The sequence below is a fragment of the Furipterus horrens genome, unplaced genomic scaffold (genome assembly GCF_987537825.1).
Source record: "Furipterus horrens unplaced genomic scaffold, mFurHor1.1.pri manual_scaffold_3, whole genome shotgun sequence".
Lineage (NCBI taxonomy): Eukaryota > Metazoa > Chordata > Mammalia > Chiroptera > Furipteridae > Furipterus > Furipterus horrens.
Genome location: NW_028327173.1, coordinates 1,806,479 through 1,818,745, shown reverse-complemented (window position 1 = coordinate 1,818,745; position 12,267 = coordinate 1,806,479). Strand labels below are relative to the sequence as shown.

The 12,267-nt window shown below is 64.4% G+C and overlaps 1 protein-coding gene across 3 annotated transcripts in view; it reads right to left on the bottom strand.

Annotated features, from left to right (window-relative positions):
- The window catches only part of TP73 (tumor protein p73), a 39,542-nt gene extending 27,758 nt beyond the window's left edge, over window positions 1–11,784 (bottom strand). The window contains exons 1-3 of one of the 3 annotated variants that reach the window (XM_090268481.1): window positions 11,720–11,784; window positions 6,377–6,468; window positions 5,981–6,104 (exon numbers count right to left, since the gene is read on the bottom strand). In XM_090268481.1, the coding sequence (XP_090124607.1) occupies window positions 5,981–6,104; window positions 6,377–6,435 (183 nt within the window). In that variant the 5' untranslated portion in view covers window positions 6,436–6,468; window positions 11,720–11,784. Of the gene's footprint in view, window positions 1–5,980; window positions 6,105–6,376; window positions 6,469–11,082; window positions 11,130–11,719 lie in introns of those variants that run through there. The other 2 variants (XM_090268482.1, XM_090268484.1) reach the window with 2 other exon arrangements.
- Between the last annotated feature and the right edge of the window lie 483 nt (window positions 11,785–12,267).

Below are 12,267 nucleotides of genomic sequence, written 5' to 3'. Positions count from 1 at the left end.
GCTGCACAGAGTCACTGACGCACAGCATGGTGGGCGCGAGGGGGTCCGCACACGCCGGGGAGCTGGCGCGCGGCTGGGCGGGGCATGGGTCTGCGGGGCCAGAGGGCCAGGGGCGGAGTGGCGGCCGCCCAGCAGGCTGGGCCTGGCACTGAGGCTCCGGGGCTACGGGGGCAGGAGCCCGGGGCGCGGGGCATGTGGGCAGCTGGTGGGCATCTTCCGTCTCTCCAGCTCCCTGAGTTCTGTCAACTCACTGCATCCAACAACAAGACGGGTGCCCACCCCCCACTCCTCATGACTATTCATCCGAGCCCAGGCAAGCCCCAGCTTGCCCACTGGCGCTGGACCGCACCAAGAAGGCAGCCGGGGCGGGGGCGCAGGCGGGCCCGCGGCCGGCTCCACACTGAAGCCACGTCCGCTCCCTCTGAGGTGCTGCCCCCCGGAGGTGCCGGGGGCCGGGGGCCTCCGCCCTTGAGCACCGGGGAGCCAGCCCGGGCCCTGGAGACTCGGTAGGCCAGACGGGGCCACCCCTAAGGGAGGACAAGGTGCCCTGGCCTGGGCGCCCTGGGCAGAGCCATCTCCCGCCTACCCAGGGAATGGGGTGGTCCGCTGGGGCCCCCCTGAGGGCTGGAGGGAGAGGAGAGACACTCAGGGAGACGGTGCACCCCGCCTGGGAGCCCCAGGGAGCCCGGTGAAGGCACGAGCAGGATGAACAAGAGAACCCGGAGCTTATGCACTGCAGGCTGCCGGCTGCCTCTGGCCTGGTCCCTGCGGATGCCAAGCCCTGAAACAGAGGCGGGAGGCCCAGCAGGGTGTCCCCTGCAGCCCTGCCCATGGCAGTGAGACAAATGTGTGACCCTCAGCATGGACAAGGCATCCCACAATGGTGGCCCGCCTAGTGGGCACTTCTAGGGGGTCACCACCACGCCCTTCGTGGAGAGTGTCCATTTCCATTGTAATGAACCATCGTTGGCACAAGGTGGCCCTTGGCGCAGGGGCCAGGGTCCTCGCTGGGGTCAGACAGGGCGTCAGTTAGACACCACAGATGACCGGGAAGTGGACTGCCAGCCTCGGGGCTCCAGGCCCCAAAGCACAGCCGCTTCTGCCCCGTCCCCAACAAGAGCTTAAAAACTAGCTGGAAAGATAGATCGAGGCCCTTGTCCTCAGGCCTGTCCTTGCCACGCCCCTGACCACCTGTCATGCCCAGGCTGGGCCAACGAGAGAGAGAGCTGGGCAGGGGACAAGCCCCCAGGCACTGATGCCCTGCCCGTGTGGCCATGGCTGTCAGCTCCCGACACTCAGGTGTCTGCCAGCCACACGACATTCGGGGAGAATAGAGGTCTGTGTGGTAGACAGGGGTTCGGGAAGTCGTCTGCAGCGGGGCCCAGGTGGGGACTCCCAGATGTTCACAGACGGGAAAGCCGAGGGTGGGGATCTCCTCGAATAGCCCTGGGCGGGGGGCCTGTCCTTCACTGAGGTCCTTGTGGGACAGTGCCGCGTAGACAGGTTGGGGGGGCGAACACATATCCAGGCAGGAGAGCAGGAGGGGCCCTGGGCCCATGCCCCCCAGAGGGCATTATGCAAAGTTGGGCAAATTCCCAGACACTTCAGAGCTGGTGTCATTGCCTGACAGTGGAACACGGGACTGGAAAAGAGACTCTGTGTGGGCTCTATGCATGGGGGCAGCTGGGAGGGCGGGCAAAGCTCTCCTAACCAAGCAGGTGTTATCAATGGCGGAAGGGGGACAACCTAAGGAAGGAGAATTCAAGGTGAAAGACACCAGGAATGGGGGCCGGTGGTACAGGGGAGACCCCGGTGAGGGGTAAATCCCAAGGTGGCCTCCGAGATTCTGCCCAGCTACTCGCCCACAAGCCCCGCCCCCACGGCTGCAACCGCCGGGGACTGCGAAGGTGATGATGTCACCTCTGCTTAGGTCACAGACCCATCAATGTGGAGCTGATAAAAAATGAAGTCAGCAGGTGGGCCAGGCCTAATCAGGTGAGCCCCTCAAAAGGGCCAGCAGACACCCCCTGGTGGCCTCGAGGAACAAATGGGCAGGTTGTGAAGGGTCCTCACGGCCAGGGACAGCGGGCAACCTCTAACAGCTGAGAATGGTAGCCCTCACTCCGCAGCCAGCAAGAGAGCAGGGACCTCCTTTCTCCAGCCGCAAGGACCTGAATTCTGCCAACAGCCAGCCTGGCAGAGGTCTGCCAGGCTCAGAGAAGATGGGAGCCGTCCTGGCCGACACTTTGACGGCAGCCTGGTGAGACCCTGAGCAGGGACCCCCACAGAGGATGTCTGACTGCATGAGACTGAGCTCATCGACGGCGCTGTTTCACGTGGCGACTTGTTACGCAGCAATAGCTGACTCATACACTGGGACAGTGAGCAGTCAGGCCAGACCCTGGGCAGAGGGAGCCTCCTTGTGCTCTGGGGCTCAGGCCTGCTGGGGACAGGGGCCGAGGCTGGGTCCCAGGAGGAGCTGGACTGGCCGGCCGCCTGGCGGGAGGTGGTGTTGGGCTGGAAAGGCCTCTCCTGGGGAGAGCAGAGGGGCTGCAGCCACCCGCACAGCAGAGGGGACAGGGCTGGGTCACCAGGACCCGAGCACCAGCACTGTCCCCACAGAGAGCCCAGGCCAGGCTGGGATCCCAAGGTCACTGAGCACGTGTCCAGCTCCACCAGGGCAGCACCCAGGGCAGCACCCACCTCCCGTGCACGCCAAAGTCCTGGCGCCCTGGGGACAGCGATGCAGAATGGGGGCCTCTGCTCCCAGGGACTGGCCTCCTCCCGCTGCTTCCTCCTGCCGGCCACCCGCTTGGCCCCAGACACCTGCGGTTCTTGTTCTTTCTCACCAGGGACTCGCCAGTGGCGGCACTACCCACTTCCTCAGCACCCATGGGTGCCCCGTGGCCAACCGCAGGCAGGTGGCTGTGACCAGGCGGCTGCCTGGGACTCTGCTCTGTGAACCCTGAGGCCTTTTCCACAAAAGCCTGTTGAAGGAAGGGCTCACTGCAGGGGGGCGGGGGCGGGGGTCCTGGCTGAACTGCAGAGGGCGCAGCACCCTTGCTCGCCAGCTGACTCTGCTTGAAGAGGGAGTCCTTTCCTTCCCTCTGCCCCCTGTCTCCTGCTGGGGGCTGGCCCAGAAATGCCCCCACCTTAGCCAGAAAGGCCGCCCTGGGTGACCCACTGCTGGCGTCTCCGAGTCCCAAAGGACTGTTCTCTGGCAGCAGCTTGCAGTTGGCACCTGAGGAGCGGTGGGGACAGCCCCTGCTGGCTGCAGCCCCGCCCCCAGAGCGGCCCACCTGCCCACACCAGCTGTCGCCAGAGGAAGGCGCCAGGAGTGGCGGGAAGGGGCCCAGGAGGCAGGGGACTCGTGAGGAGTGGGCGGGGCAGGGAGCCCTGAGGCTGGGGGAGCCTCGCCCAGCACCTGCGGCTCCGGGGCCCGTGCAGCCACAGAGCCAGGAAGGAGCCCGTGGCTCCCCAGACTGGGGCAGGCACCGCCCCAGAGGCCCGATGTCCCCCACGCGGGACTAAGTCTGCCTAAGCCCTGCCCACCCCCACCCTGGACACAGGCCCTTGAGCAGAGCAGCCGGGTCCCGGGCTGCTGCCCCCAGCTGCCCATGCTGGGCGAGCCTCTGGCTTGACATGTGGGGCCACATGGGGTGAGGGTAGCAAGCTCAGGGGGTGACCAGCGTGCCCCCCCCCCCAGGCTGAGGAGAGGTGTGGCCTCCCTCTGGCTCCCCCTCCTGGGGGAGCACATCCCACCCCCTGGGCCCTGGAACTGGGCTGTCTGCCTCCCCAGACGCAGGGCCCCTCCTGGCTCCGGGTCACCCCCATCCCTCGGCCCACCAGGCTGTGGGCCGGCCAGCTGGGTGGGAGCAGCTTCCACAACCCTGGAGACAGACCTCGCAGGTGGCTGCACTCGGGGGTCCCCCCTCCCCAGAACTCCGTGGCAGCTCCTGTCCCATAGACTGTCCTGTAAAGGGGACACCATAGAGGGGACACCATGTGAGTGTCTGACAATTTGCTCTTTTGATTATAACGGAAGTGCCCAACTTTAAGCCCGTGACTGCCAGGCGCCCATTTCAAAGGCCTCCGTCCCCAGTAAACACATTGCTGGCTACACAAGGAGACAGCCAGGCCACGCCTTCCACAGGGTCCCCTTTCCAGACACCCTGGGCCACCGAGAGGCCTGACCACTTGGGTGGCCCTGCTTGTCCCCTCCAGGCCTTATGTGTCAGACAAGTCAGAACAGAGCGAACCCCTGAACCCCTTCAGGTCCTGCAAGGAATGAACCTTGTTCTTCTGAGTTTGCTGGCGGTTTCACGGCGACATGATAAGACCCCAGGGGCAGGCCCAGCAGCCACCCCGGCTCAGAACGGGGGAGGTCTGCGCACGGTCTGCAGCCGACAGCGTCACTACCAGCAGGCTGAGGCCAGCAGAGCACCGGGGACACTGATGTGCAGGAAGCGGGCAGGGAGCCTGGGGACCCTGGGCTGCTGGGAAGCAGTCATGGGTGCAGAGAATGTCCCCAAGGGAGAGGACGCCACTTCCGCCTTCTCAGCCTGCTCTAGGAGACACGAGGCCTGCCTTTGCCCGGCGTCTGCCTCAGCTGCCTCGGCTGTAAAGCGCAAAGGCAGCGGGAGCTCTGCTCTGACGAGCTCCTTCCACGGCGCTGGGCCAGGTGGTCAGAGCGGACACCGTGGGGCTCGCTGCCCACCAGACCCCACGCCAGCCTGGGCCTGCCAGCCCCTGCAGCAGCCCTCTGCTGGTACCCCTTCTTGAGACAGACACACAGACGGAGGACACAGCCCCTCCTGCCTCCTCCCAGCGCTGCTCCACCCCGGCTCGTCCCACGACTGGAGCCGCCATGGCCCCCACTGGTCACCAGATGCCCAAGGTGCATCGGAAGGGTGTGTGTTGCAGGAGGGGCTCCAATTCTGGAAGGGGGGCTTTACGGAGGGGAGCCTGGCTCAGTGTCCTCCTGGCCCAAGTTCCCAGCACCGCCGCCCTCCTGCGCCCCAGCCCTTGGTCTGCTGCCAGTGCCCCGAGACAGACACGCTCGGCCACGGGAGGCCAGAGGCCAGGACAGCTGCCGCCCAGGGCCAGGTGCTCCTGGGTCCTGCGGGTTTCCTCGTGTACTTAGTGATGTTCCCTCGACAATCCCTGAGGAAGCCGCAGAGCCACGCCTCCTGAGCAGGACTGAGCTGTCCTCCAAAAGCAGCCTCAGGGGACCCTGGGGACAGCCGGCATCACAGGGCCTCCCTGGGGCCAGGGGTCTTCACACCACGTCCATGAGTCTCATCTTCCCACCTCCGGGCAGTGGGTGGCCGGGAACAGAGGCAGAGAGGAGGCCATAACCACATCGCCACGGCTCTGGCGTGTCATGAAGAGGACAGGCCAGCACGGTGGGGCCTGAACCTCTGCGGGGCCAGCAGGGTGTGGGGTCTCGTGCCCCTGCAGCCCCCACCTGCTCCCTTCCTCATCCCCAAACTCAGTCCCCATGGTGGGAGCAGCCCATGCCACACCATTCCATTCGGACCCCTTCCAGGGGCCCCAGGCCCATCAGAGACACAGGGGTGCTCAGAGATGGGCACATGACCATGTTCAGACCAAAGAGAGGCAGGTCTGCTGGCTAAAAGGCCAAGAGGGGTCCTCCCCCATGGGGAGGGGGTGCTGGAGGAGTCTGTACCCTTCACCAGGAGAGGAGGCTGCCTTAGGGCAAAGCCACCATGGGGGAGGCAGGGCAAGAGAGGCAGCTATTCAAACACCTGGATCCAGCCATGCCTGAATCCCTTCCTACCACTGGGCTGACAGTTCATGAGCTGATGCATTTTCTCCTTCGCAGCTGAAGTGCCCTGACAAACCTGCAGAGGAAGCTGTACACCGAGAGCCTGGTTCCTGGTTCCACGGGGCCCCAGGACAGGACAGTCCACGTTTACTGCCCCCACCCTGAATCCTCCACAGAGGGCACCCCACTCACCATGACAGACGAGGTGGTCATGCCCTGCATGTGGAACACATCCATGCCGGCCTCCACGCCGCCCACCTCCTCATGGCTCCCCCGGCTCGACTGGGGAAGCTCAAAGTAGGTGCTGTCAGGCTCCCTGGAAGAGAGACCAGAGCTGTCAGCCCCCGACCGGCGGGAGCTCGGGACCAGTCTCAGGCCTCTGTGGGGAGCCTGCCCCCAGGGAGTCTTCAGTCCATGCCCTTGGCAGCCTCAGCTCTCCAGCCCCGTCTCTTCCCCTCCTGTGCCCGCCTCTCCAGGGCAGTGTGACCCTGTGTCCCCAGAAGAAGGCCCAAGGCGCAGCTGCCCCGCCTGCCCCCTGGCCCAGCCCTGCCCCGAGCCAGCCAGAGGCCACTGGGAAGAAGCACTCACAGGGAGCTCCAGAGGTTCTCAAACGTGGCTCCGTCGTCGGTGGCGGCGGACCGGGACATCTTCCCCACACCTGGCCGCGAGAGCTGCTGGCTCTGGGGGCAGAAAGGGGACAGTGAGCGCCCTGTGTGCTCCTCTCCCAGCATCCTCAGGGGCGGGCAGGCAGGGTCACGGGTGACACTCGAGGACACTATTCGAGCCCTGCACTCACCCCCCCCCTGCCCCCCGTCCCTGTTTCGGGCAAGTGGGCGGGAGCTCAGCCTTGCAGAGGGCAGGCCAGGCTTCAGAGGCAGCCGGGGTACCCAGGGTGGCAGAGGCTTCTCAGAGCGCCACCTATGAGGTGAGGTGACAACGGCACCCCCGTGTGGGGCTGCGGAGGGGCCCTCTGCCTGGCTGGTGCCCAGTCATCACGAACACTTGGAGACATGTGGTCACTGCCACTGGGAACTTGCGCCCAGGTTTAGCCCAGGTCTTGAGCCAGGCTTGGGGGCCCCCAATGCCCCAGGATGTGGGGATGGCTCAGATCGAGCATCACCCTCTCTGGGGACAGCATTGAGCCTTGCTGTTCCCTATTACAGGTGGCCTTTCCCCTCTGAGGAGGGTGCACCCTGCATCCCAGACACAAAAGCAGCGCCGGTCCCCAAGAAGGCCAAGGCCAAGGCCAGAGCCCACGGTGGTGCCCGTCCCAGGGGGCACCAGGGGCTGGGCCCTGACCTGGGGCCCTGCTCTCATCTGTCCCCACGGGGGCCTCTCCTGGGATCGTCCATGCCTATTCCCACCTCGAAGTTGTTTCTGCCACCCAGGGACCAGGCTGGGCTCAGCTGGGGCCCCTTGCCCCGGAGGTGGGGTGGGGGCAGGAGACCACCCCCCCCCACCCAGGCTGAAGTGACGTCTCCAGGTCCTTGGTGCAGGGCCATGGGAATACGTCCCGCCGCAGCCTCGCAGTGCCCAAGCGGGCAGGCCCAGACCTGCCCATGGCCACTGGGAGAGGGGGAGGGCCCCCACGACCCGTCACTTTGTCCTCACGGTACTGATGGAGGCCTGTGGCTTGCCCCCGGGGCCTCCATGTGCTGGGCGGCCAGTCCCTGGAGCCGTGGTGTGAGCCCTGAGGGTCACCACGGGGACCAGGCGGGCACAGGTGAGGGGAGGCCCCAGGACTGACTCAGGGCCGTGCGAGGAGGCCCGGGACCGCGGCTTGGACGGGGCGGGCACAAACCCACTCTCCTGCAGTCTCGGAGAGGTGGATGACCTGCTGAGGCCACACGGCAGAGCCACAGCAAGTACAGAAACAGCCAAGCAGTGTTCTTGGAGTTGGAAATGAATGTAATCATGTCTCCCCCCCACACCAATCACCCCGCAGCACCTGCCCCCTGCCCAGGCTTCCCCAGGGGCTGGTCAGCACTGACAGGCACGCCTTCGCCGGGCGGTCACCCCCATGCTAGGCTGAGCTGCCCAGAACCCGTGGAGCTGAGTGTGGGGCAGTGAGCAGGCCGCCGGGCAATCCACAGTGGCGTGGACCTGGGAGGCAGGGAAGCGGGCTGGCCCTCCGGGGGGAGCAGGCGTTGGTGAGGACAGCCTCCCGGGGTGGGCACCCTGGCCTGGGCCGTGTGGCCTGCCTCTGTATCTTGCCGATGGACCATCCAATCCCAGGGATGCCAAACAACTGGACAGGGATGTGCAAAAACCTGAAACCAGACCACCCACTTACACCACACACCGGACTCAACTCAAGATGGATCACAGACTTAAATGTAAGCCGTGGCACCATAAAGTCCTAGAGGAAACGGGCAGGAAAATCTCAGACATCCCACACAGCAATATTTTTGCCAATACATCTCCTAGGACAAGGGACATAAAGGAAAGAATAAACAAATGGGGCTACATCACCCTGAAGAGTTTCTGCTCAGCAGAAGAAAACATCAGCAAAATGAGAAGGGAACCAACCTTATGGGGAAACGTATTTGCCAATGACACCTCAAACAAGGGATTGAGCTCCAAAATATATAAAGAACTTACACGTCTCAACACCAAGAAGACAGGCAATCCAGTTAAAAAATGGGCAAAGGGCCTGAACAGACCCTTCTCCACGGAGGACACACAGAGGACCCGTAGGCACACGAAAGGATGCGCAGCATCACTAGCCATCAGAGAGATGCAAATAAAAACCACAACGAGACACCACCTCACACCGGTCAGAACAGCCATCATCAACACATCAACAAACACCACGTGCTGGTGAGGATGCGGAGAAACGGGAACCCCAGTGCCCTGCTGGTGGGAATGCAGACTGTGCAGCCGCTGTGGAAAACAGTGTGGAAATTCCTCAAAACACAAAAAATGGAACTAACTGCCTTTTGGACCAGTGATTCCACTGCTGGGACTATACTCTAAGAATCCCGAAACCCCGATTCAGAGGAACCTCTGCACCCCTGTGTTCATAGCAGCCCTGTTTACAACAGCCACGTGCCCGAAACAGGCTCAGTGCCCGTCAGCGGTGAGTGGATCAGAACCTGGGGTCCGTTTACACGGTGGAGCGCTACGCAGCAGAGAGAAAGAAGGAACTCCTGCCATTTGCAACAACATGGACGGAACCGGAGAGAATTATGCTTAGCGAAGTAAGCCAGGCAGCGAAAGACAAATACCATGTGATCTCACCTGATACAGGAGACTAAGGAACAACAAAATAGGACCAGAGTCACAGAAACAAGGAGCAGACTGATGGTGGCCAGAGGGCAGGGGGCAGGGGAGGGACTGCTCATGGGTGTGGGGCCTCCTTTGGGGCGGTGAGAATGTTCTGGAACTGGACAGAGGTGTTGCTGGCACCACCGCATTGGTCACCTGAGAAGGGCCAATTTTATGTTATGTGACTTTTACCTCAAGAAAAATATTAAAGAGAAAAGAGCCTGGGAGAGCGTCGGGGGAGCCTCAGTGGCAGAGCGCATTCCCGGGGCACTTCCTCAGCCAGCTTAAGGTAATTCCATGCCTGCGTGTCCCCGGCCCTGCCTGAGCTCTCAGCTGCCTCTGCCACCAGCTCTGGGACATCGGCGGGACCTGGGCCCCTGCCCACTCTCACGCTGCAGCCGCGCCCCCCACCCCCACCAGGGCCCCAGGAGGGCGCACGTGGGAGCCCTGGCTGCAGACACACCAGCATGTCCACCTTCCACACTCCAAGCTTGGGGTGGGGGACACCTGCAGGTGCCCAGGCCGGGGAAGCAGGGGAGGGCAGACAGAGCGGTGCCCGGAGCAGGCACTGACGTGACACCGGGTCCCTGGGGCTTTGGGGAGCGTGGGGAGGAGGGGGTGGTCTGCAGTCACCAGACTGCGTCCACAGATCCCGTGGCTTCTGCCCCCAAGTCCGTCCCCAAGCTCAGGACTCATGGGCCTCCGGAGTCACTGCAGCTCTGACCCTGCCCAGCCTGTCCCCAAGGCTTGTGGGCTGGTGCCTTCAGGAACGCTGTGAGCTGGGGAGAGTCCTGGGGCCAGCAGCCCGGGGGTCCTCCCTGCCCAGCTGCTGCCCTGACCCAGGACCCACGGAGCTCCGGCAGGGCTGGGGTGTGCCGGGCTGCCCGGCGGGGGGGGGGGGGGGGGATGCGTGGGTGGGGCTCAGGGTACACGGATGGGGCTGCCCAAAGCCGTAGCCCCAGCGAGCTGGGGCAGGCGGCTTCACACGCCACTCATCTCTCCGGTCACAGACTCATGGTGTCTCTGAGAGGAAGTCCCAGCCCAACAGTTGTCTGACAGTCACCTTCCATTTCAACCACTGGGTGGGGGAGGGGATGCTACTCACCCCTCCACTCACCCCCAAGGGACCCTAGAGGCTCCGGGTGGGAGCCGGAGGCCTAGCGGACCTGAGGGCCTTCCTTCCCAGCTCTGCCCAGCCCTCTGAGTCTGTCCTACACAGTTTCCCCGCCAGAGCCACCACCTCCTGGGAACCCCGACCCTGTCCCCACATGTCCCCTCACCGTACCTCTGCCCTGTCCCCATGTAGCCTCTCTGTCCTCACCTGTCCCATGTGGCTCCCCTGCCTGTCCATGCTCCTCAGCTGGGGACGGCCTCACCCTCATCCTTCCAGGCCAGGCCAGGACTCAGCCTCCTCTAGGATGCCCTGTGCTTCCTGACTCAGAATGAGGGTGTCCTGTGCTGCTCCCATCACTGACACCCCTTCAGCTATGTGACCCACAGGGTGGGATTGCGGGCCCCCCTGTTTCCCTGTCCCCTGCGTCGGTCCCTGCCCAGGGCTCCAAAGAGACACCCCATCCAGGCGGACGACCCCTCGCCCCTGCTCTGCCCGAGCAGTCCTCTGACCTTGGTCGCAGCGGCTCCTCCCGTGAACCCTGAGACAGAGGGTAGATGTGCGGCCTGAGCACACGGAGGGACATGGTGGGGGCGCACCCCTCCACCCTGGTCATCGGGTGTCTGTTTCCGGGGAGGGGCAGCTCTGCTCAGTTCAGCAGAGGAAAGACCCAAAGACATCCACCCTGGCCCCCCACCCCCAACCACCCATCGGGGTGGTTCTGAGCCATGTGACCATCATGCCCACACCCTGGCCCACCCTTCACTTGGCTTTTGTTTCAGTGAAACCCAGGGGGTCTGAAAGCTGAGGTGGCAAGTAAACCGGACCATCAGAACAGGGGACCCCATGGCCTTCCTGGGCTCCTTCCTGTCACCCCTGTGGCCCTGTCTTGAGGGGGCTGCAGAATGTCCCCTACCTGGGTGGGCAGGTTGGGTGGCCACCCTGCACAGTGGCCACCTTTCGGGGATGGTGCCCAGCCCAGTGCCGTCAGGACGCCCAGAGCCGAGCCTCGGGGCCTCGCTGCTGAGGGGACCCTGCTGCTCTGGCCCCCGGCGCAGGGGGTGGCTCTTGCCCGTGGGGTGGGGCCCGGCCAGGGACAACGGCAAAGGCGGGCAGCCTCCTTCCTCAGGGGGAAGGGGAGGGAAGTTCCCCTCCTGCCTGTGCACAGCCACGTGGCCACTGGAGGGCTGGGCGGCCTCGTTCCCGCCAGCTGGGTAGGGCGGGGAAGGGCAGGGTGGGGGCCAGACGCTGGGCCAGGGCGGCCACAACAGCACCCTGCGCCTCCTGGGACGAGACTGGGGCCTGCGTGCGGCCGAGGCTGCCCGGCACCCTGAGATGGCACCCCGAGCCCCTGTGCCCTGCTCCCGGGGGACCGAGCGCTGGCGACGAGGGACAAATTTAGCCTCCCCGCCCTGCGGCAGGGTGCCACTGTGGATGTGAAAACAGCTGCGGGCGCCCAATTAAGCTGCCCTCTCTCCCTCCTGGGCCCGGGCCCATCGGAGTGGGGGCACCTGGAGCAGCTGCAGGGACCCCGCAGGCCAGCTGCTACTCACCCGGCTGCCTCTCACCCCAGAATCCAGTCTCTCACTTGGGCCCCCGCCTCTGACCCCGGCCCCAGCCTCTCATCCTGAGGCCCCGCCTCTCACCCTGGGGCCCCGCCTCTGACCCCAGCCCCAGCCTCTCACCCCGGGCTCTGCCTCCAGAAGGGGACCAACGTCACAGCCAGGCCTGGGCAGGCAGGCAGCCCATCTGGCCTCAGGGTGAGTCCTGTCTAATCTCTGAAGTTGCCCAGCGGTTTCTGTTTCAACCCAACAGTTGGCTTAGAGCCCATGTGAGCTTCATGCCCTTCTGGAAGGAAACGAGGGTTAAAGAAACCTTCAGGGGCTGAGGGGGCTATGAGGGCCTCTGCTGGGAGAGGCGCAGGGCTGAGCAGAGTCTTGGGGACACATTGGCGACTGCCCGATGCCCGTGGAAGTGGCTGCCACAGACCAGCTCTCCGGTAAAGAGCCAAGCACTCAGCCCAATGAAACAAAGAAACGCCCAGCATCGCTCACCGCTGACGGCTGGCGGCCCCACCCTGCCAGGTGAATGCTTCGAGAGT